General features: G+C 39.7%; 2 protein-coding genes across 2 annotated transcripts; one reads left to right on the top strand and one right to left on the bottom strand.

Annotated features, from left to right (window-relative positions):
• The first annotated feature begins 3,195 nt into the window (after positions 1 to 3,195).
• On the top strand, positions 3,196 to 23,807 carry TRAPPC3L (trafficking protein particle complex subunit 3L). Its single transcript, XM_074923631.1, has 5 exons — positions 3,196 to 3,376; positions 6,384 to 6,481; positions 9,367 to 9,466; positions 22,455 to 22,640; positions 23,688 to 23,807. Exons 1-5 carry the CDS (start codon positions 3,335 to 3,337, stop codon positions 23,805 to 23,807), a joined length of 546 nt encoding a protein of 181 aa, XP_074779732.1. The 5' UTR covers positions 3,196 to 3,334.
• On the bottom strand, positions 17,714 to 21,709 carry CALHM5 (calcium homeostasis modulator family member 5). The gene is given in 5 exon segments (XM_074923616.1): positions 17,714 to 17,789; positions 17,898 to 18,045; positions 18,048 to 18,291; positions 21,175 to 21,319; positions 21,321 to 21,709. Coding segments are annotated over 4 exon segments (921 nt in total). The 3' UTR covers positions 17,714 to 17,789; positions 17,898 to 17,902.
• Positions 23,808 to 25,794: the final 1,987 nt, after the last annotated feature.

Raw genomic sequence — 25,794 nt, 5'->3', positions numbered from 1 at the left:
AGGTTTTATTCTCTTGTTTGCTTTTTATTGAAATAAAGCAGCCATGGCAAAAGGGAGAGATTGGTTTCAGTTCCCTTCTCAACCTGATCTTGTCAAAACTCACTCACTCATCTCTTTCTTCCAAGAGCTCAGTTATTATTAGTGATGTGGTGTGACTGGTGGGAAGAAGCTGTATCATCCAGCTTTCCTGCCATAGCTCTACCAGTTTTACTTAGCTGCCCCACAGAGAGGATTCAGATATTTACTGGATCAGAAAAAATATGAGGATTTTGTTATCTAATGGCCAGAAAAAGGTAGAGAGAAAGAGGGAAGTGTTTTTCTATTTTCCATCTGAAAGTTGATTCCTGTAAAGTTTGTAGGAGGAGACTGAACCCTGATCTCTCCAGTCCTGCGCAAGTGTTTTCATCACTGAGCAGTCAAAAGGCTGACGTTTTGTGCCTCCTTTAGCGGCATTTTGAGTTACATTTTGCATGGATATCAAGCCTGCCTGTGCATGTTAGAAAGCATCCTATGACAGTACCTGCATGACAGATTTCCTGTGGGGATGTAGGGGAGCACTGCCCACGTCCTGTGTTCTGCCTGGTTGCAGGTTGGCTTCAGGCTGCCAAGTCATTTTCACCGTCTCTTTGGCCTGGTTAAGGGAGAAGTTCCTCTCCCCTGGAGAGGAGAGCAAACAAAAGCCTGATCCTGTATTGTTCTAACTTGGACACCCATCTTCTGTTGCAAGTGTGTTCTTGTTTTGACTCAAAGAACTTTTTAAGGTATTTTTTTAGGCATTTGATACCTCATTATTGACCTTTATATTGCACTCTGCTCTGCGATATTCATGTTTGGGAAAATCCTTAGATACTGGACTACTAAAGAGATCTACAGGTTTCAGCTTTTGCCTAATAACCAGGCCACTATAAGAGACAGGGTGCTAGTGCACATTTTAATGTATGCTTTTGAACTTCAGGAGATATTTTGTGTAATTTTTTTTCAGTTTAATGTGAATGAAGAGAACTGATGTAATCTAGTGCACAAGCAGTGTGCAAGACCAACCTTTCTGGGTATTACAAAGGTGGATTTGTTCTGTTCCTGAAGATGTGGATGCAGTCCACCATTGACTTGTTTCCCTCCCTGGAGCCATTGAATCTCCAGTTTATTTGGGTACACCATTTCAGCTTCATTTTCTCAGTCATGTGCAAACCTTTCAGAGTGTAGTATGTTCTACCTGATACATCGTATTATATATGTGAATTTACACATATACACATGTGCACGTATGTATTTTCAACACAATGCTGATGTGTTCTTACCATTCATTGCACTGTGGTCTACAATGTTCCTTCCTGATTGTAGTATTAATAATGCTGGCTGAAGTAATTCATCTTTATATTCAGAACTGGATAAAAAAAAAAGGTGCCTATTTATGGGTAGCCTTAAGTGCTTTATGATGGTTTCACTGCAGTTAAATTATGCTAATGACAATCTTTTAGAGCTGCTTTTTAAAATGCAATGCAGTACACTTTCTTAGGGAATATGGGATATCTCCTGCAATGAGAGACCTATTTGGTGTTTGTCACCAGTTGGAGACAATCTGAGAAACAAACCTATCTCAGACTCAATTTAGAAATGCAAGTAACTATCAAGAGAATTGTAATGTTGGGCTTTTGTAATTTATTTCAATTTAGATATGGAAAATACCTACAACAGTTTCACTTATAAAATGGAGTCGGATTTTACAGGGCCAGAAAAGTGCCTAGAAAAAAATAGAAGAGGCTTATTATATTGTAAAGTTGTCAACACCGTCTCATCATTCTGCGTAAAATGAAAGCTGTTAGGATGACTATGTTTTCCATAGATAGAATCATAAAATTTTCTAGGTTAGAAAAGACCTTGAAGACCATCTAGTGCAACCATTAACCTAACACTGGCAGTTTCCAACTAGACCGTATCCCTGAGCACTATGTCGACTCTACTCTTAAACACCTCCAGGGATGGGGACTCCACCACCTCCCTGGGCAGCCCATTCCAACACCCAACAACCCCTTCTGTAAAGAAATGCTTCCTCATATCCCGTCTAAACCCTCCCTGGCACAACTTGAGGCCATTACCTCTTGTCCAGTCGCTTAGTACTTGGTTAAAGATACTCATCCCCACAAAGCTGAAAATCCTTTTATCTGTCCTATATTTTGTTGTTGAATTGTGTCATAACTTTAAACTACCATATTTTAAAGTAAATTAATCCTTCTTATCCCAAACAAATCACATCTGCTGCTTTCTGTGTATCTGGAGTAGTAAGTACCTGTGATTTTTCTCTATCACTGAATCTATTAATTAGTTGAAATTTTGTAACAGCATGGCATTCAGATGAGGCCATGTATTTTCACTTCCTTTCCTGATATGACTCTGTGGGAATATATGTGGAGATAAGTCCTAAAAGGAAAGACAGCTACCTGATTAATTTCTAAACTCACTAGTGAGCATTGCCTAAATTTACTGCAAATGTAATAGTAAGAGAATAGGCCAAATTTACCTCAGGGGAATAAAAAAAAATAAGATGAACCTTCCTGGATGTTTGTAGCAGGGATGTTTACAAATAGGGGTTATCACAGGTTAAGAATAATGTAAGATCCCCTAGAAACACCATTAAGGAAAGTGCCACTTGCACAAGCTGGCAGCTGTAGCAGGTCCACAGTTTATTCCTTTGGGAATCTGGGTGCTCTAGATGTGTCCTGACAGCTTTGCAGAAACATGGTGGTAGTAGTGCTTTGTAACCCATACTGCTGCTGCCTTGGCAGACATGAACTCACCAGACTAAAGCAGTCAGAGCTGACAAAAGACTCACTCCTTCAAATTGAAAATGATCAATTTTTTATTACCTTATGCAGCAGTATCTTGCAACTGTGTTGTTTTTTTTTTCCTCAGAGAGGGAGCTTTTTTTAACCCTCCAAACACCAAAATCTGAGACAAACAACAGAATTAATTTGCTGTCCCTAAAAACGTAAGACCTGTGAATCTCTTTGGGGCTGCCCTGTTTGACTTCTCATGGTTGTTTGCTGTGTATTTGATTACAAATCATTCTTATGGATGGAGTGCTTTTTTATGTTGTATACAGGGACAGATCTGTTGCGGGTCAAATTCCTCCCAAAGGGCTTGGTACACAATAGGAGGAGCATTAGCAGCTTTACAGATTGCAGCAAACACATCTCATGCAAAAGGCAGAAGAGCAGAGAGGAGAAAACTTTAGAGAAGGGAAAGAGGAAATACAGTGATTGAGAGAAAACTGTGCTGCTTGAGGAAGACAAGACATAAACTGACAATCAAGTACATCAGGTGTTACACAAGCAACATGTCTCGCCCACCAGGAAGAAAGCAGGAGAACCACAAAATAGTAAGACATTTTTGTAATGTGCGGTTAAAATTGTGCATGGAGTAAGAATAAGCTGTTACTGTATTGATGTGTTTTATACAGTCATGTTTCTGAATACCCTCAAAGTACTGAAAGGATGGGGATGAGTCTGCCAGCATGAGAACAGAAGCACTGACAGCATTTATGGCTACCGTGGGACCCCCTTCTAAGCTGCCAACTGACAGCTATTAAGCATTGACATAAAAAAGCCTGTCCATAGAACCTGGAGTCTGTTTGACTCAGCAGTAATACTGAGATTTGCTCTAGGAGCCTTCATATCTATCTCGCTACCTTGCCTATTACATGAAATGATTTTCAGTCAGTCCTGCCCTCAGCATGAATCCTTGAGGCCAACACTGTTCTTGTTTTGAAGAAAAGAAGCTGCACTGGCCACGTCTCTAGCTCATGAACAGTCACAGGAATAGATGGTTCGTCTGGGGCTGCAGTATATCTTGTACCCACTGTGTGCCTCCTGCATAGCAGACCATGTCTGCTTTTGGGGGTTATGTTGCATGAGCAGCAATCCTCCTTCATCCTCCTAATATTGCATTTTTTCTATGCACATGGAGGGCACCATCACAGGATCTCAACATCTGGCTTTAAGGCCAAAATCTGATTCTGGGGGAAACAATGGTAAAACTGTAACCATTGTCTTTGAAAGTTGGCTTTGAACATTGATCACATAGCACAGAATTCTATCAAGTAGAAGATACATAGACCAAAACTTCCTTCTTTTTCTGCACTTCATGTTATTATTCTCCTAAAGCTCCAGCAGTTATTTTAAATATACTGCATGTGAGATTTTCCTGAGAGGCCTTCTTAAACTTCATGGCCATGAAAAAGCAGCATTTTGTGCCATTAAAGATACCTGTTACTCTTCTTCCTGTTCTCTGGCAGTGATGTGTCTAAATACAAAAAAATTTAGATAGAAAGTCTCCTCAGAATCTTTATCTGTGGTTGAAAATTTCTAACTGTTTAGGAATATTTTATGACAAGTCCAAAAAACCGAAGTGCCATAATGCAGAAATAAGGCCACAGTGGTTTGAAAACCCACTAATAGTATTGTGTCTTGAAAGGAATATGTTTGCATCTAAAAGTATAGTTAGTAATTAAGAGAGAACATACACAACTGTAAAAGACTGATAACAAAACTAAAGTGACTGTCTCGCTCACTGGGCACTTAACTGCATTCTTTTACTTTATCCCTAGTGCTGAGATTCTGAACAGACTTAGGAAAGATGAGGATAATATTCCTGAGATTGGGGTCTGCTCAGAAGCAGAGGTCTAAGTGCTTAGAGAGATTTTTGGTAAAAGATAAAAATGCCAGCTAAGTTTATGTGCCTCTGTGGTTAGATAGTCATTAAATGAAACACACAGAGAAAGCGATTTCTGTTCTTTGTTTGGATGGTTCAATTCCACACAAGTCTTTCTTCAGGAACTTGGAGCCTTAGGGCTGTCTGGATGGTTAATGGTGATTTTTGCTAGGAGTTGGAGTACTGGAGGTTATGCCAGTTTCTGAAAAGGTGACAGAGATCTGCGCTGAAAAAAAGAGACTATAATATAAAGTTAATAAACATATGTTTATGGGAAAAATACTCCAACTGATTGCAAAAGTGGCTAATAAATATAATTACATTGATATAGCATGTTTAAGTTTCTCTACAGTATTTGTCTCACTACAGCACAGACTTTTTGCTGAAACTAGAACAATACAGAACCTGTATGATAGCCATTTATTCCATTAAAAACTTGTTAATGGGAATTTGTCAATGTGCAATATTATTGTAATCAGGAGTTATCACCAAGGCAACTTTAGGAAATGGTTCCATGCTCCTTAAGATTTGAAACAGTGACTTGTTAAAATGGAATCATTGATTAAACTCTGAGCTTTTGATGCAACGGAAGCAGGAAGAGGTCTTTCCACTAAGCCACTCTTCCTTTCCTTGTGTGATTTGTTTTATTGCTTTTATTGGCATTTACTATTATTTTTCCATAGGCTATAAACAAAAAGCACCACTAGTCTGCCCACATGACACAGGCCTATAGTACTTACTTTAATTAATTCCTGTCCAAGAAGTTTAGTGAGAGTCAACCTAGTTTCTCCCCTAAAGGCCAGCTGCTACTCCTGCTAAATATAGTCAATTCTGCAGTGCCACAGAGTGATCTGGCAGAGGAGGGAGGGAAGAAAACTTTCTTCCAGGTTGGTGCACAGCTGAAGAACCCGGACTAGTAGTTGTGACAGGATCTGTGTGGGGATATGCCTTTGACCTCTTCAGTTGCTCTCCATGCTCCTTGGACAGGTGGCTGTAATCCTCATCCATCCCCTTCTTCTTGCTCATGTGGTGGAGCCATACCAACCATGTCTTCTGTATTAAGATACAGAAATAATGTCACAGTGAGATTGTCCACAGGCATTTGGAGAACTAGTATTGATAGTGATTTAGACTTGTAAAGTCTGATAAAGAAGGGGAAATCTCAACGGGGCTGATTCTTTTCTACTTTGTTTCTTATTCTTTACACTTGTGTTGAATTACAGTATTTTATCATAATTCTGAGATATTTTTTTTTTTTGGGGGGGGGGGGGAAAGGAAGCTGATGAACTGAATCATATCAACCATGTTTGTGAAGGAACTGGAATTTCAGTGTATATACTGTTGTTCCTGTTGTAAAAGGACTAATAGCTCATTGCCTCAACTATTCTCCTGCAACTAAACACTTGTCATTAATCTTGGATGCAGGAATGTACCTGATGAAAGTAGCTGTATCCCAAGAAATGGTATTTCTGACAAGCAAGATCCCTGCACAGAGACTCAAGTGATCAAGTCAGACTGTCACACTTGAATTGTGGATTTCAGTGATTACACATCCATGGACAAAAGTTGTTTAATGGAAATGTTATTTTTGCTTGTTTTAATACAGTAGAAGCCTAAAAGTATGAGAATGTTTGATTCTACTTTGCTTCATTTTCCCTTTCCACTTTTTCTGGCAGAGTGGAGAACTTTTTGTACTGACATATGGGGCCTTGGTAGCCCAGCTGTGCAAGGACTATGAAAAAGATGAAGATGTCAACACCTGTTTAGATAGAATGTAAGTACTGCTTTAAATGATCAGCTTTATCGATAATGCTATTTTTCCACCTGTCTGTTACCTTTCAGCTTTATGTCTGTTATTTTATGAGTTCCAGCACTGTCTAGAATTACAGAGATTATGAGCATAAGGTTCAATATTCTGTTAACAGAAATAACACTGATCTGTGAATGAAGATCTACAATCAGCTTTTGAATTCTCAGAAGAAAAACGTGAGGGTTGTTTTGACAGCTTACACTTGTTTCTTATTAGTCCTGTGTTAAGCTAACTAATAATATAAAATTCTAATTTTTGTCTATTTCCATGTATTCATTTTCAAATTCCATGTTAACTCTCCTGTTTCTTCATACCCATGTTATTTCACACTAGACAAGCCTTTTCTTTCTCATAGGTGTTTTCTAGTTAACATGCCTTTCTGTGACCTTCCTGTGGCTCCCCCTCATCTAGCAACATGGTGGTTTCATGATTTAGACAGCTAAGGCATAGTCACAACTCCAGGTTGTAGGGATTTCACTTAGGTGACTCAGTCAAGAGGCAGAATCCTTTTGTAGTCAGTAGTCTTCCCCGAGGGTGTAATTCAGGTGTCTGATTTGGGAGCTCTGAACTGTCCCCTGAGGCCTGTCTGTCTTCCCCACTCCATGGGTTAGGGGCAGACAGGCCTCTCGCCTTTAAAAGTCCATACAGCAATGAGTGAGATGGCACAAGTGGTTAACGAGGAACTGATTTTTACATGGATAACCTCTTCAGAAAATGAAGCTCCTGTGTTTATAGGAGCCTGCCATCCTGACTGAGTTTCCTAGGCATTATCACTGTAAAAATAAAAATGTCACAGAAAATAAGCAAGAAACTACTTTTGACCTGGTTAACAAGAAGATATACTAAGATCTTAATCAGAAGAATAAGGTCTGTGTTTTCAGGCAAAACAGACATGCAAAATCGATTTACAACAATCACAGTGGACAAAATACCTAATGACTTTACTATTAATCTGAAAGCTTGCAAACAAGCTGTAGTCCAATAGCTAGAAATGGAAATGAGAAAAAATATTATTGATTGGAAAAAGGAAAAATAATTTATCCCTGACTAAGAAGGGGCAATATCCCTTGGGTATTTATTTGATATTAATCCCTCATTCAGCTCTGATGAAAATCATACATTTTAAAGAGTATAGACATTTCTGATGCTATGATAGAAGTTACTAAAGGGTAATTTTGGAAGATGTGGAGACATATTTTGCTTCTTGTGTTTTAATTATTATAGCTGGCTTTATAAAAACTTTTTGTTTTTCTCTTGATAAAGGCTTGATAATATAATGACAGGTTTCATTAAAACAGTATGGCCATCTTTACTTCTGTGAAGATGAAAACAACTCAGCTCGAGGAAGGAACCTTAGAGTTTAGCAGACCTGTGACAACTTGTAACAGTATTCTTAGATCTCTGTCTATATATTAGTCCATATATAACACGTAGTGAGAATGGTGTTTTTCATTGTACAGTTGCCAAATAACTACTTGTAGATTTATTATTCATTTGACTTTGCAAATCTAAGGCATAAAAGATGAAAAAGATCTAAGTAGTCATGTACATCACCAATAAATAACTTGATAACTGCTGATGACATATTTACCAACATTACTGATATTGATACTTAGGCAATAAATAAATATTTCATTGTTTTCTGATGCATGACATACTGCAATTTTAAACTTCATGATGCCAAAACCACTTTTTGTTCCTGTCATCACATTAGACATCAGATCAGTTTTTGGCTTCTTTTCAAATACATGGTACAAAGTCAGTAAGAAAATCCATCGAGTTCAGGCTGCTTCACTCAGGGTGCCTCTGACAAACAGGCAGAGACTGCCAACATCCACATAAATGGAAATGAAAAATTCCCTAGAAACATTTCTGAGTTGAATTCACATTCTTTGATAACATTTGTGTCAATCTCTTTCCCTTTTTTTAAAAAAATGCTTGGAGGCATAGCTATTTGGCATACTCTAGTAACTGACCTTTGTTAATATGTGAGAGCTAGGCATGAATATTTGTTTTATAAAAAATTCCATTAACTTCCATCCTTTTTTATTTGATTTCTCTGAAACTGTAGTGTTTTAAATACAAAATGAAGATGGTGTTGTACTGAAAATGTATATTAACTAGCAAATTTGGATTTTTTCTGCAACTAGTAAATGAAGGGAGAGAACAGGTTAGAAAAAAGACAAAGTCAATTGTGGAGGAAGAATGAAAAATGAGGTGAAGAGATAAGAGGATAAAGTGAAAGAGATCAGGTGTGAGTCCATTTCCTGTGGGTTTTCCTGGCACCTGGATGCATCGCTGAGGGTGCCCAGGATTTGCTGAACTCTGTACCAGCCCAGAGGTGAATTCTGTGACCTGAAGGGGCAGTTGCTTTGTTCTGCTTGACAGAGACAGTGTGAGATCAACTCTGGGAATCAGAGGGGAATGGAGAAAATCCTGTGCTCTGTCACTCTGTCCTATTTTTAGTGACAAAGCATTATTAATCAGGTGTATTATTTATATATTATTCATACATTTTACTCATATATCTAACATCATTTATTTATATGTGTAAATATAAATGTATGTATAGACAGTGTGTATATAAACAACATTCATATCATCCTTGCCAGGAGTATTGTGCTTAAAAGAGTATGATTCCTTAAATGACTACATGAACAGCAATCCTACTGTGCTGCAAAATGTGGTAGGAAGAAGAATCTAGACCAGTAAAATCTGCTGTCCTCAAAGCCATTCATTTAAGAACATGCAGCTGTTTTGCTGAGAAAGCACAAGAGACAGGTTAGGGAGATGGTAAGTGGAAAGAAGTTCCCTATTTTGAATGTTAATTTTCTTTGTTTTCTCCTCAGGGGATATGGCATTGGTATAAGACTGATTGATGATTTTTTAGCTCGTTCAGCTGTGAAAAAGTGCCGCAGTTATTCTGAAACTGCAGACATGATTGCACAGGTAAATAAGATTTGCATTCTCTAGAGCTTCATCAGCTTCAGTGGTCTTAGCTTTTCCCTCCTTCTCTATCAGTTTGCTCCAGAACAGTTACCTACACTTTCTGCTATATCATAATTGTCTTAGCAAAAAACACTCATCTCCACAATCACACCCATGCTTCCATTGGGTGAAGGACAGCATTTTCCTTATCTACAACTTCATATCAACTAGTAGCTCGCAGAGATTGGCCTTGAGAGGAGACATCAGTTTCTACCTCTGTAGCACAGTGCTACACCAGGCTGAGAAAAAAAACAATATTCAACAGAACACAAAAAATGTGATGATTAGTGAGATAAGACTTTTGCAGATGGTCTTGACAAACCCACAGTGGTAAGTTTACCACAAAGGGTTGTCAGAACCACAGAATTGGTTCACATGGGTATTAGTGTTATACCTGAGTTGAGGACAGAAAACAAAAAATGGGATATCACCTGTGAGAGGCTGCCAACCCACGACCTAAACTGACCTTAAAGTTGCTAAGCTGAAATTAAAATTCTTCAGTTTCTAGTAGCCTATGAGGTGTTTTGCCATTAGAAGAATTAAAAAGTTTCTTTTTGTTTGTTGCAGCTTAAGCTGATTTCTTCTACTCTTGCCAGAGAATGCAGCAAACAACAAAAAATGATCCAATTTTAGCAAACTTCAAATCACATATTCCCTCACTTTTTACCCTTTTTCTAGGAACATAAACCTTAACCATCTCATAAGGATCTTAAACTTTTATATTCTCTACTCCTGCCATCTGAATCTCCTCAGCATCTCCATAACTATCTTAGATGTTTTTTAACCTTAAAATGATAATATTAGGAATAAACTGCAGAATTTTCTGCAAAAGGAAGACTTGGCAGAGAACTGTAAGAAAGGAAAATGAGAGGAACATTTTCCTCACTACCCACAAATCTAATAATAAAATCAAAAAGATAGAATCAGAGTGGGTACTTTTGCCTTCTTTGATGGAAATTTCCCTCTTTATTGAGTAGTCTTTCACACTACTGTCAGACAAGAAAGACCTAGGAGAAAATTAAGTGGCAATACACAGGTTTCTAAAGATGTTTTTTTACCCTCATGGGCAAGTCAGATTTCCTGGGGAAGCTCAAAGAGAAATCCATAGGACATCCAGCCCCTTTAGACTGCTGAGTCACTGTGAAGAAGGTGGTAGTTCATAAATATTGAGTTAGCTCAGACTAATACCTGCTCAGGTAATTGCAAAATCCTTTATGATTTTCAGCTATGAAGTGTTGCCAGTGAAGATATGCCTGGGCTTTCCCAATGGCAAAAATTAACCACACTTTATAACAAAGAACTGTTTGCTAGGTAGTCATTTGTTTTAAGAGGAGAGATCAGGGCATCAGTTAATTGAACTGAGGCTCATTTTCATTTTCTCATTTGAGGAGTCAAAAATATGCCTGGCAGACTTTTTGATTACTTGAGAATTACCAGCAGCATCAACTAAATGTGAACATTATTATGTTTAACCGCTGACTGCAGAACTGGGAAAGAGCAGGCTTTCTCTACAGTGCACCAGTATATGCTGGTTATACAGGAGTATCTTGGTTCAAAGTGTACATGGATGTTTGATCCAGGCAGTGACACTGGACTGGCCTCCACCAGCGGTGACACCTTACTGGACCCAAGCAGGGTCAGATACACAAAAAATACATGTAAAGATGATCAAAAGGCTTTTATTACTTCAGCATCCCAGCGGGGGTTTCCCAGCAGTTACCCAAGCGAGGTAAACAGCAAGTGGGGAGGTCCAAGGCACTGTGGAGCAATGGTCCATGACAAGGAACAATTGGCCTGGGCTCATTAAGTTTTTATGTGAGAATGTGCATGTGCAGTAAATCTAGGTGACACAATGGCTAGTGGATAGCCTTGCAGGTGGACACATATGGAGAAACCTATCCAAGGACAACATAAGCAACAATATGCTACAATGTGAAATAGAAATCTCTGCTGCCTTAACAAAGCATAAAGGGATTTATTATAAAGAATCTGGGAAACAGCTGTATTGACTTCCATTGCTTATCTTCTCGCCATTCTTCCGCACGTAACCATACGATGTTATCAGGTGATGTGTGATCCTGCTCACATTAACCACGTCAGAAATACCTATGTTACATCTGACTGAAATGGAGGGACAGAAGTTATGTTATCACTCCAGAATGCTTGTCATAGATGAACTGATAGCTGTTGCAGAAATACAGACAGGACCTCTGCACTTGCTGTTGCTGGTAGGGCCATAAAGTGCACATAGGCACAACACACACATACACCATGATCTGCCAAAGTTTAAAGCAGAAGCAGGTGACGTTACTAAAAGCCAGCCAGATCCCATTAGCTCATAGAAGAGTGGAAACTAAATTTCTTCCTGAAGTAAAATGTATTTTGGAGTCTCAGATCACGATGTATAACAAAGCTTCTCCTTTGGAGGAGCTAACCCAGGTAGGACATCCACTGGAGACAGGGAGGGCAGCTGAATGAAAACCATGAGACAAGCAGCATTTCAATCACCGTATTAAAATACAGTCTCTTTAAAAGAATGATACCAGGCTGCAAAATCATGGTTTTGTTCACTTTTAAGTTATTCTTTGGGTGGTATTTGTATTTTATTTTGTCTGGATTTTCACATATATGCCAGACATCTGGCTTTCTGGGTCTTGTTCCTCATGGTTCCCTTATTTACAAATGCTTTAGTGCAGTTGAACCATCATTCTTAACTACAGGGGATTCAACAAAATACAGTGTGAAATTAACCATCAAAGTAAGGAAAAAGTCACTATTTCTCTGCAGGTTTTAGTTCAAAAGAGACTTGCCGAGAGAAATAAAATCACTTGGAAAGATTAGAACGAACTTTAAAGCACACAGTCTCTTGAAAAGATTATTTTTAGCAAACTAAAATAGGAGTTCTATAGTAGGAGTGAACCTTTCTGACGCAAAATGTGATATGGAAAGCATTTTCACATTTCTTTGGCAAAACGTTTTTCAAATAGTCTTCAAGCACATTTGTCTGAGGCACATATCAACAAAGCACATGTAAAATGACCCAGCAAGTAACTGCAAATACACTATTAAAGTTATCAGTTCAGAATTACACAGCTGTTTTACATGATCTCTTTAACTATTCAGCAGTAGTGTTCTCAGCCAGGAGAAGGTTCTTAAATACTTAACTGTACTAACTCTTCTGAGGTAGAAATCTGTTTAAGGATGGGCATATAGAGTAAAAACAGTTCAAAGTTAAAGCAATTAAGGTGGTTAGGCAGTTCAAGTAGAGCCAAGCTTCCTGTAAACATCGCTGTTATCCTGCAGTCCTTTGGAAAGCAAAGGAGAAGTCTGTAAAATTAGGCTGTGAATATTCCCTGTGGAAATGGAAAGAGATTAAGCAAATGAAAAAATATAAAATGAGGAGTACAGAGCCAGTTTACCATATTAAGAAATAAATACTGGAGGAAAAACGCACCTAAGGCAGTGACTGAGGGCTTAAAACTTCAACTATGGGTTGAGACTACAAAGCCTGGGATTTACTGCTAATTTATATTGGACTGGAGAAGGGCCAACAAGCTTTGATGATAAGTCAAAGTGAGTCTTTCTACACTGAATTCCCATGGTGCTTACTGACTTCTCATGTTGGTGTTGTGACTTTGCATGGTTACAGTGAGGGTAGAATAAAAAAAGATAAAGCAGGCCATGTAAAAGTAGTCTTTCTGCTCACTGGCAAATTGGGATAAGAAAATGGAAATTAGCTGAGGAAACAAAGCTCAGCTGAAGAAGTAATGTCCAAAGCTGGATTCAGAAGTTGGATCTAAGTATAAGTGAGGATTACTTTTGAAGTGAGGGTGATAATTTTGCTTTATAATCCTACAAAATCTAATTTTAACTTCAATTCTTTTTCACAAGACCTCTAGCATCATTGATCTGATCAAAAGAGGTGCAAAAAAAAAAAAAGTTTCTGGATTTAGATCTAATCCTGGAACAAGGTTACCTTCTATAGCTCAAAGTCACCATGCCCCGGGAGGTGTCTGTGTATGCTACAGGTGGGAGCCACTGGGCCATGCCCTCTGGTCCACAGTGAGCTCACAAGCTCCATAGCTATGTTAATACAATGCTGTGGCTGAGGTTATATCCCTGAAAAGCAGTGGCTGGAGAGATGGGCTTTATGGTGGAAGCTCAGTACTCCATGAATGCAGCAAATTTATATCTCTGAAGCTGCTTGTAGAGAGGCCCTTGGGGACCACTAGTGCTGGGGTAATCCAACCATGTCGCCCCCAAACCCAGAATTGTTTTGTAGGCAAGAGATGTGGTTCTCCTTCCCTTGGGAGGTCCTGCCACACAAGATCCCTATATATTGACCTACGGGCAGTTTGAAAGTCTGACAGAAGCTGGCGGAATTTATGAAGCTGAAAAATGTTTCTTTTGAAATCTCAGCAGTGAAATCTCAGTGAGAAATGCATACAGCAGGTTGCTGTGCTAAGTGGTAGACAGTAAACTGCAATATAAGTGCTGCACTGTAAACAGTAAAGAAAAGTTTGTGAGCACGTGGAAACAGCAACAGATGGCAAGACCTTTAAAGCATCTTGCTTTTCCCAAACACTAAGTACTAAGAAGGAAAAGTATGCTAGCAAAAATTTTATTTTGGCTGCCTTTCCCCTTCTATGCAGATTAATTCTGGTCCTTTATTAATCTTGTTATTATGTCATCTGAAACATGGTTTCATTTTCTTTAACAGTCTGTTATCACTTGCTTTGCGACATTACTTACGTGTACAATGTTTTGTAGTGAAAAGTCTCCAGTAGTATATAAAGGGACTGATAAGTTAGCGGCCTCCTAGCTATTTCAGTAATTCTAGATTGTATTTGAGCACCATCAAAATGTTAATGAATTTTATTCTTGCTGCTTGAGAGAAATGGGATGCTGGTTGAGACTTTGAAAAAGGGCAGTGGTACATTTTTTATTCTGACTGCATAGATTTCTTGTTTGACATTAGTAATATATAATCCCATAGAGTTGCAAGTGACATTTTCAAGAGATTTTGCTTTATATGTGTGTCATTTTGATATTGAGCCTATGTACTCAAAAAGAATAGATATTTTTTCTTCCATTTCATATAGGTAGAAACGAGACAAATTTATGGATGCAACTTTCAAAACCGTTCATTCATTTTGCTTCCTTGTCTTTTGGAGTTACAACGAAAGATTGAAAGGACCTTTGTTTTTACTCTCCGAGTTGTGTATGGTAGTTTTAAAGGAACTCCTGTCCAGTCATAGCCTGGTTTTGAAAACAATGTTCATATCTATTAATGGAATCACTTATCTATGTACTTAAATTATTTTTCTGCTGACACTTTTTTTACAATTTTCACTTGATAGCTTTGCAGTTTTGCCTTAATTTGGTGCTCCATTGCAAACCAGCTACTGGTTTTGCATAGTTTCCATGCAAGTTCTCTTTTACACAGGAAATTTTAACAATAGAATTTGGACAGATTTGTCATACCATAATGCAAATTACAGCTGAAACTAAATTGAAAGCATATGAGAGCCTAGAACAGTTAACCAGTTTTTGTTCTTGCAAGAAAGACTTCAAGTTTGATGGAGGAGCAGATGTGTAGCAGAAGAAGAGTTAAGAGAATTTAAATGAAAAAACTGGGTTCTCACAGAGAAGAAATAGTAAATTAAGGGACAAAGCACAGAGAATTGAGCAGAATTTTCCTGTTTATTTGTGAACTTATATTTTGATGCACATCAGAGTCAGTGCAAAATCTAAATTTTCCAAGAGAAAATGTTGATTCTGCTGGTTTTTGCTTTTTGTTTTTTCGCCCAGTTTGTTTTGGATAGTGTTGACAATAGTCTTCGCCTCTTTCTGAGCTGCCGTAGTAGCTGCTGAAATTTATTTCAGGGACAATGTTGATACAAAACAGCTTTTGAGATAGCTGCTTGAAGGACAGGGTTAGATTTGCCAAAACCAGACTTCAGTTGAAAACATAGGGTCAAACTGGCTTTTGGTTTTTATAGTAGCATACCAGCATCCACATGCAATTGCATTAAGTCACAGACATTTTAGTAAGACAACACAGTTAGAGTAACACAGTCCTAGGAATGAAGGTCAGGGTGAGACTTTGGCTCCTGCCATGTACATGTTGCAGCACTAAGTGTTCAGCAGCTGCTCTTAGAGGTGGAGACACTCAACATGAGTTACCTGCAAACATGAAGCAGGGTGAGGATGAGGAGAGGATAATGCGTCTTGGTTTTGTCCCTCCACAGTGAAGGAGACCAGGTTGGGAAACACTCCTCTTTCAGGTGGTCCTGAATACTCAGGTGCAGAGCTTTGAACTTTCTCCTGAGGAAAAAGAGGGTGCTAAACACCCAAAGTGGTAACCCTCTGTCTTCCCACCTCTACCAGCTCTGCTTTTGCATCTGGGTCCCAGCTCTTATATCACGGTGGAGACCTCATCCTTCCATCAACCCACTTGTTTCCCATATTCCTTGATCAGCTCTTTGACCTACTTAGCATCCTCCCCTTTGCATCCCAACTTGCTTTGGTTTTCTGTTGTACCAGTGAGGAGGGAGGTGGAAAGATGGCTTTGGGAAGGGAAGTTTAGTCTAGGCAGGGGGGACATCCTGCTAAGTGGTATCTCCTCTCCCCTTGCATGTAGAGAGAAGGTGAGTTGGGACTGGGCAGTAGATGTTGGGGCATCTCTGATAGAGAAAAGCAGACAAATAGGGAGGGACATATACCCTTGAATTAAATAGTTGCTATACTGGGAGAGGAGCCTTGGGAGAAAAATGCATATGTGCCAGACATGGTGTCAGACATGCCTGTTGTTGTGACTTTCATTTTGTCAGTGTTAACCTCTGTGCTTTCTGCTGCAGCAGGTACATTTAGGCATTTAACAGGTTCTAAGTCTGCTGTAGGGTGGGTCAGCTGGAATAAAAAACTTTAAAAGCTTTGTTCAAAGATGACAAATTCTTCAAAACACAGAGAAAATTCTAAGCATGCAGTGGAATTAGCTCTTGACATTTATTTTCAAAAGAGTAATGGTCTTTAAATGCAGATAGATATTTTTTTTTTCTGCTGAGGAAGTGTAATGAGTATGAGAACAGCTGGGCAGAGTACCCTGGTTTGTTGTTAAGAGCCTGATTCAAGCAGAGCAGAAATAGGATTCTTTGCAGTCTTGGGGAGACTGGCAGTAAAATGCTGCATAAAAGCCTGCCCAGTCACCCCAGGGGAAGAAACTTGGCAGAAATTTTGTTCTCCTTTTAGACAGCAGAGACTCTGGACACTCCGTGTGAGAGCCATGTGATGAATTCCAAGTAAAGCATAGGGCTCTGGGGTGAAGCGCAGAAGCACTGATCATGCAGTCACCTCACCTGCATTCTCTGCCAGTTCCTCTTGGTCCAGACAAATTTCCTAATTTATTCAGAAAAATGAAAATCAGCCTGCTGCAAAAAATATTTTCTTGCCTTAAAATGTGGAATTTCCTTCCATGCCCTCTGTCATACAATGGCTGTAGGCCCAGTAGGAACAGTGTTACATAGCTCTACAGGATGCATCCTGTGCCCAAAACCCACTCAGAACAGGAGCTTTATACCTCTACAAAGAGAAATTCTCAGCTGGAGAAGATAATACCAAGTACTCTATGGAGGCAAAATATCACTGATGCATTTTCATTATTGTAGCAAAGCACTAACAACTACTGATTATGTTTCAAAACAGCATGTTCTTTTTTAACAAACCCACAAAAGTTTCAAGCTCTTGATATCCTACACTTTGGCTGTAAGGTTTGTCTAAAAAACTGCCTGGCACCTCACTGTCAGTGGAAGTCACTGCCCCATGTCCCAGGCAGATGTCTCAGGGACTAGAAGACCAAGGCTGTTCATCATGACCATCTGTAGTGTTCTAGGTGCAGACACTGAGATGCCTTGAGTGACCACTGATGCGTCAAAACAATGCTGTACCTGCAAATGGCTTGGAAATGACCTGGAAGCAAAACGTTTACTTTTTGTGGGCTGTCAGAAGGCTACACACATCTATTATTATATTCATACCTTTTAAATGGTGTTGCTTTCTGATAGCCTCTTGATTTACATAGGATGAGCATACTATAGTGCCTTTTACATAGGGTATAGTTAAAACCCTCTTGTAGAAGTCAGTATTGATCTCTTTTTGCTGTCAGCTCTTGATCCAGAGCCAGTGTCGTTAGTAGACCATGAACCCTGGGTGCCATGGAGGACTGCAGCCTTTTCACTGATGTAGGGAAGTAATTTCATTCCATCCTTTTGGAGCAAGTTTGTAACTGGGAGAGAATGTCATGAAGAAGAAAGAGGCCATTGTAAAAAACATAGACATGAAACCAGCTAGAAGTATGCTATATTATCAAGATACTAAAAAGCTGAAAACATACTTGATCTATTTTATTTCCCTTCTGTCTACAAAGTCTAGAACTGTCTGTCTTTCCACTTTGATTTCTTTCGGGCCTTCTTCAACTAGCCTGTGAATTGTGCTGTAATGCTGTTTGCTCCTGCTGAAGGAGTAGAGCTGGGAGGCAGCCCCCACTCCTGAAAATCTGGCAGGGGAAACTCTTCTGGCTCCTTGTTCTCAAAAAAACACTGCAGGTTTCTCTCGCTCAGTTTGGTGGCATACAGCTGGAAGATCTGATCCAGTTGCTCCTTCTCCTTCTCTGCATACACCCTCCAGAACAGGAGCTGGAGGTGGCTGACTTTTGACTGGCAGCTGGCACAGCAAGTGGTTAGCAGGGACAGAAGAGCTGTGGTAGCTATCACACACCAGCCTAAAATCTGAGAAAACAAAAGAAAGGAGTTTCAGGTTGAAAAGGCTCAAGTAAAAATGCTACTTAAATCAAGAGTGTCTGACAGAGTGACTGCACTTTGTACAGTGGGCCTGCCGCTCCTCTTGGGACCCCACTGCGGGCATCGTATCCCAGTTTGCACTCGGTGCCTGGCATTAGCGTTAATGGAGTGACCATATGGGGACCAAAGGGAAGCAGAAGATGTCAGGATTGAGTATTCTCAGTAGCACTCATCTTGATGTCTTCTTTTCAGGAAGGCAAAAGCTGGTTGATTTTTACAGTGGAAGATAAAACACTCAAGAGAAGTTGGCTTTTACTAGAGTCTGGCTGCCTCCCCATCCTATTTTACAACGAAGGGAACACAGATAACAGCTGAAGAGATATGTCCAGTGCAAAGGCAATGGCAGGTTCGGGACAGATGATCTTGAATCAGACTTAAACTACAAGACTGTGTATGAAGAAAAGTCTAAGAGAGGTCTAAGTGATCAATCAAATAATGTTATGGCTGAGTAGAGCTATTCAGAAAACACAGTAGACCTGAGATCAGGAGTAACATCTGGGTAATTTAGAGAGGATATTGATGAGAGTATATTGCAAAACTATAACCATCTGGCATGTAGTGTCTTGGACTGGCTCACTGGATTCTGTCACACAAAGGGAAAAGTGTCTAGGGAGAATAAAATACCACAATCACTAAATGGTTTTCTATCTCCTGAAAGCATTAAATAAAACTGCACAAGGAAGAATTAGGATTAAGACACAATTCTGAATTGTGATGAACTACAAAACCAAAAAGGAAAGTAACTTTTGTCCCAGCTTAATCACCCATTTAAACTGTGACCATTTTTAGATGTGTTGTTTTCAGACTTCTTTTTAATTAAAAGAAAACAAACAACAACTGCATTAATTAGGTAACAGAAATATAAAAGATGGTTTGAAATTTAAAAAGCATTCCCCAATTCTTTTACCAGGAGGCTCAGTGAAATCTATGCTATTCTTGTGAACTTTTTTGTGTTTGATGAATCAGCCCTTTGTAGTGGAAAACAATTTTTTATGCCAAAACTGCTTTAAAATTACCTTCTTGCCTAATCCTGTGAGAATGCTGGGAGGAGAGTGCATGAGAAAGAAGAAATAGCGTGTGCGTTGGAAGGTCTGTGTTGGCACTGGAATAGAGCTCAGATCATCTACACACTGATTAAAAATCATTGTTGTGTTTTCAGAGAACTTTGGTTTTGCTGAAATACACTTTTCCAGCATCACTCAACTTTTTTTGTTGCAAATTCAGACTTTGACAAAATTCCGTTAAGAACATTTTAAAAGAGAGAGCTACTTCCAGGATTAAAGCAAGGGCTGAGGGTGGAAAAATGTGCTTTGAAATTGTTATTGTGGGATGTTCTCCTCTAAGAGAGGAGAGCAGAGGTGTGAACACAATTTTTTCATGCCTCGTGCCACTGGCCTAGCCAATAGTTTTACCCACCTACTGTACTGCAGTGTGAAACATTTGCAAAAAAATTACTTGTTTTCAAACAGTGGAACAAATTCCAGTGTGGAACAAATCTGCTAGGTTTCAAGACCCATAGAAACTGGAACTGATTTGCCATGCTTTAATAGTGATGATATGCAGAGCTGTAACTTTTCTCATGTGAACTCTTGCACTGATGGTAAAAAAATAACTGCCAGTAAAAATCTGTATTATGATGAGAGACTATAGAAAGTTTCCTCAGGGTAGTATGTGAAACAGTGAAACTTGACAAACAATTATTCTTATGGACTGGAAGAAAAGCTTCACTTTATTTTTCTAGCCACTTTGTACTGACTGATGATTTCTATGAGTATTTGAGAAACTGCCTTTTTAGCAGCTTTTCACTTTCTTACAGCTTGGAGAATGAACCCCTGTATTCTCATGCTATAAACTGAGTCACTGGTCTTTCAGTATTTCCTATACATACAACTTAAAGTCTTAAGCAGTATTTGTTATTTCCTTCTAAAACTCTCAAATAAAATTATTTGTCTGCAGTGCAGGCTTTGTCTTCATTCCAGTCCTATTTGCATGAGGACTTGAAAATAAAACTGGTTCTTGGGGAAAAAATGGTTCCAGATGGAAAAAAATGTCTTGACAAAAACTTTTTGGCTTCACAGAGTGTTTTTTCTTCCTGCTGACAATCATCTTTCAATCATTTTCTGTAGCCTGTTTTTTCTTTTTTTTTTTTGCCTTTGTTTTGATTTTTTTGTCTCTGAATTTATTTACCTTTACAAGGCAGTGAGAAAAACTGTATCACGTGAATATAGTAAAATGTAATACGATCTAAGCTTTGCATGTTCTGTTTGTTTTATTTTAGTGTTTCTTCCTTCCTCCAAGTAGGACAAAACCATGCTGTCATCTGGCATCATTAACATGAAGAACACAAACAGAAACATGTTATGTAAGCAGACATAAATCTGTCACAAATCTTATTTTCGAGCATTTTTCTACCGTTAGTGACCTAAGTTTTCATTACAGTTGTCATGATGGTATAAAATAGGAGAATGTGATACGGATTTTTTAGTTGGACAGACCCCTTTAATGGGGTGACATCTGTTAATTCAGCCTCCTAAACAGTATTTTTCTCCTTAGAGCAATCTTCATTCAGGAAGAAAGCTTTAAGTTATCTGATCTTACTGATCCTGCTCTCAGTGGGACCCCCCAGGAAGTATGGCACAGCTCAAACTGAACTAAAAGATGTATTGATTGTATTTTGCAAGGCTGCATCATGCCAAAACTTTTCTTATTTGAAACCAATGGTTTTATCTGAGCATCTGACATCGGAGTCTTTCACAGATAAATCACAGAGGCAGTACAAACTGCATAATGCTCTTTATTTATTTTTCTTACCTGGGGCTGTGCTTGAAGAGTTCGTTTCAGTTCATCACTTTCTGGAAAGGTCATGGACCCTCTGTCACGGGCTACCTTGTGTAGCTCTTCAAAGCACTTTGTAGATTTGCTGAGGCAAACTGCACGTAAATAGGCAGGATTTTTCACTCATGGCACATTCATAAAAAGTCCCATTGAGCAAAGCCACAGAAAGCCACATCACTGGCGCTACCAGAGCATTTAAAGTGATTTGCCCAAAGATGTAAAAGAAATGGCAGATATTCCCTCTGGGGAATATTTTTCTGGGATTCACCCAGCAGCCTGTAAAAAGTTTCTAGGTCTTGCGATTGATGAAATATCCAATAATTAGCAAAACAAAAGCTGGGAAGAAGAGAAATACCAAACCGTACCTGAAGTTTTCATTGCTGCAGGGGCATTTGAAAGCAACAAGAGAAAACAGACGTTCACCTCCCATTGTCAGCAGCGCCATAAAACTGTAACCTACGGTAGTTTTCCAGTTCATAAAGAATGCCATCATTGCTTGGAAACCATCCATGTTTGACACTCACTAAAGAGGTAGAAATCAAGACACTTTATCTTTGGTTGTAGCAGTCTGTAGTGGTGTAGCAGGGGAGAGCAAGCTCTCCAGAGGAGGAGCAGCCTGCTGGTAGCCTGCCTGCATACGCCCTGTCTAGATAACGCCATGATGTCACTGTCTGGAGAAACGCGCTCACAGGGGACCCCTCCACTAGCAGAGCAGATGTTGCACGTTTGCAGTAACGTTCATTGGTGGTGGAAGGAAAGCAAGCAATGCTCTATATCATCAAGTCTGCAGTCTTGGCAGTCTTACTCTTGGCAGGTGGTGGTTTCTTTTTGTGACTGCAGATGGGGATGGGAGTAAAAACACACACTCATCAGTTACAGGAGTTTTTGAGCTGTAATTATCAAAGTTGCCGGCAATGTAGTAAAGGATTTAACAGAGATGCTGATGGTCCCAGGGGAGCGTGACATGACTGAAAGCAGACCAGTGATAACAGTGAAACCACTCTCGGGTTGTAAATGTAGGAACATCAAAGACAGAATAAGCAGCCTTCTGCTGTACTTCCTTGGAATATCCCGTAGCTCCAGATTTACATCTCTCGCTCAAGCTGATCACAGAAGAGACAAATCAATTTCCAGCCTCTCCAGCCCTTCTCCCTATTTTCTTGGGGTAAAGCTGGTCTACAGAATGCTGTATCCTAAAGTTTCACCTCTGGTTTGCACACAACAGATTCAAGCATCAGAGTTTCATCCTTTTGCAGGTTGCTTTCAAAATGTACCTTGGAGTCACCCCTACTGTGAGCTGCAGTAGTGCCGCAGGAAATGAATTCTCCTTAATCCTAGACAAAAACCCACTAGTGGACTTTGTGGAGGAGCTGCCAGCAGAACGAGCATCACTTTGCTACTGTAACCTCCTTTGCGGGGTGATTCGAGGTGCCTTGGAAATGGTAAGGAAGTGCACATCAGTTTTCTCCATTCTTTGTTAATATGCAGAGGCACAGGAAAGAAAAACAAATTGCTCAGGTAAATGAAGGAAATTTAGTGGTGTTGAATTTCTCTCTCAGATTAAATGTCTATATCTAAATTAAAGAGGGACAGACTGATCCTGGATCCTGAGGTAGAGAAGCACACAGGTTGGCTCACCTCCACACTGTCCCTGCTTGGCTCTTCCGTGGCCGACTTGGGTGCAAAATACAGGTGGGACCAGACAGCCAGCTAACACATAATGTGGAGAGCCGGGGGGCATGCTGGACGTTTCTGCTGCTCCTTGAGCCTGTCTCATTTTCCTGCATAGGTGTAATCAGTAATAGCCATCCATGATTCTTTACAAATATGTGAAGATAAATAATATTATTAGGTTACTGCAGCACCTGCTGAAAGGGAGAACAAAGTGTGGATGAGTATAATGTTAAAAGCATCAGAAGTGTATCAGATGTCATTAAAAATTTTGTTCTTAAATTTAAGACTTTTATGAAAGTAAACAAAGGGCATCATTTGAAAGTCATTGATTTGTAGAGCTTCTGTGGCATTTCCTGAAAGATAACTTTTGGTGTGCTTTATTTTTCTGTCATTGTCTAATTCATCATAAATCTTATGTTTCAAGAAAATTAAAGATATACAAGTATTATATATGTGCATCACTCAGAATTATAGTATCTGATATAGGAATAATTAATAAAAGTATTATAAGTATTAGTACATGATTGGGAAATTATGTGATCACAAAATCATCAAGTACACAGTTTAAGTTCTTGGAAGAATGCAAAGCACTCGAATGAAGGGTAATGTATTATACAAATTCCAGTGTATATAAACTCCCTTTTTATTAACTTAGTTGGGAACGATACTTTAAAACAATCTAGAAATCCATTCCTTATGAAAGCTGACTAAGGGAGTCCCCTTGTGGTAAGAGAGAGAGGAAAAGTGCTTTATACTGGAGGAGGGGAAAAACTGGGCATTTCTTTGCTAAACTGATCAGATCTGATTCTGTCTAGGTTCACTTACCAGCAGAAGTTACCTTCCTCCAGGACAGGCTGAAGGGTGATGCTGTGACAGAAATAGGAATTACATTTTTAAGGAAAGCTGAAGACAGAAAGCACAGAAGAAATAAATGAAAAAAATACTGGGAGAAACCCTTGCTGAGGGATATTATGCACCTTCTGTTTCTGAAGAAGACATGCAGGGTAAAAATGGCTTTGGTGAGCCAACTGCACCAGTCACACATTTGAAAGGTGCCGGGCAGTAAACGGGGGGGGGGGGGGGGGGGAGGGGGCAGAGCAGGGGGAGAACAGTGTTAATTGTCATGACACAGGTATCAGTATAAATGATCAAAATGGCCCAAAATGGCCTGCCCTTTCTTCTCACATAACCATGCTCTTACGCTCAATGAAAGTTTTCTCTCTGTATTTAGTGCATGCTGGACGCAAAATATTTATTCGGATACCGACTTTTTTCAACTAAACATAACCACCTTTTCCCATTTTGTGTGTCGGTAAGGTTTCAAAGCATAGTTGCTAAGAGATGCTTTATTTCCCTGGCTGTTCGTAGTTAGGAGTAATGAATTCATCTGCTGTGAGTGCTGTATGCAGTGTCTCGCTGTCAGGTGCCTATATTGATGCGTAATCGTTTGCCATTCATTGTCCTCCACACCAGACATCTTGCTCCCTTTGAAACCAGAGAGGGACGCAGCTTCACTGATGCCAGGAGCCAGTTTGGTTCTGGCCCCACATGCGGTTTTGCTGGCGTACTTGTTCCAGCCCGCACATACATCAGGCTGCTGCACTCTGACAACTGCAGCAATGCTTGTGTTGCTTCAACCTATGGGCCTTTTCAAGTCAGTCTTCTCTTCAAGAACACTGATTTTATGAATAAACTGAACAAAGCATGGTGTATTTTATGTATAGTCACTGTGGATCTGTACTCATCTAAGGAAACTCGAATAAAAATTCAGAGATTGCCACACAACTGGTTTGCTGGTCATTGTGCCTGTTCTTACCTGGCCTTCATCACTGGCCATTGTACATCTTCCCCTTGGCAGTGGACTTGTTACCACAACATGACTGGAAGGTAGAGAAATAGCAGCCTCGCAGAGACCTGAGTTATAGGAAAGGTTTCATATTGTCTGGTATAATGCAAGATACCTGGATAAGGGTTGGACAAAACCTCAGATCCTAGCACAGTACCCTGTCCACAAAGCCAGCTCACCACCTTCTAACCAAAGCACTTGTTTTAAAGAAATCCAAACCCTCAGTTCAGTTCAGCAAAGCCCGGAGTTAACTCTGATTTCATCGTTGTGATTTGTACCCTCATCTCCTATTTTTCCCTCAGTCTGTTTACCTCTTAATCCTGCTAAGTGAGGGGCACCTCTTACCTTGGGGGCAGCAGGGTTCATTCCCACCATCTCTGTACAATCCTCATGATAATCCTTCTCCATTTGTTTTAGCAGTGTCATACAGTGCTTGCACAGTGTAATGGAGCTTTAAGAGAACAAATTTTTTTGTACAGAACAAAAGCTAAGCTATTCATTACCCAGCCTTGGGCTCAGCCCAACTTCTGTTACTTGATACTACTAACTAGTTGCAACATGTAACAACATGTTACAACCAGTAACAAGTCTCCCTATTTGTTTTTAATACTTCTCTGATCAGGGCTGAAAGGTCTTGTGGAATTTGCCTGATTTCACTGCCTGTGCAGGAGCCCTCAGTGCATTTTTTTCTGGTTATGCCCAGCTGGCTGAGATGGGCATATGGCAACTTTGGCTGACCACAAAAAGGTTCTTTACAAGGCAGTGGCCATTTTTCCTTTTTCCAGCCACATCCTACCAACCAAATATCCTCTCTTTTTATAATTATCCTGAAAGTGAATAGCCTATATATACTGTCCTTGTTTTGCAAGATACAATTCTCTTACTAGCAGAAGTAGGGAGGTGATAGTCCCCCTGTACTCTGCACTGGTGAGGCCACACCTGGAGTGTTGTGTCCAGTTTTGGGCACCTCAATACGAGAGAGATACCGAGGTGCTGGAGCGAGTGCAGAGGAGGGCAACAAAGCTGGTGAAGGGCCTGGAGAATAAATCCTATGAGGAGCGATTAAAGGAGCTGGG

The sequence above is a fragment of the Athene noctua genome, chromosome 1 (genome assembly GCF_965140245.1).
Source record: "Athene noctua chromosome 1, bAthNoc1.hap1.1, whole genome shotgun sequence".
Lineage (NCBI taxonomy): Eukaryota > Metazoa > Chordata > Aves > Strigiformes > Strigidae > Athene > Athene noctua.
Note: the sequence above shows the minus strand (reverse complement) of the source record. Positions and strands in the feature narration are given on the sequence as shown.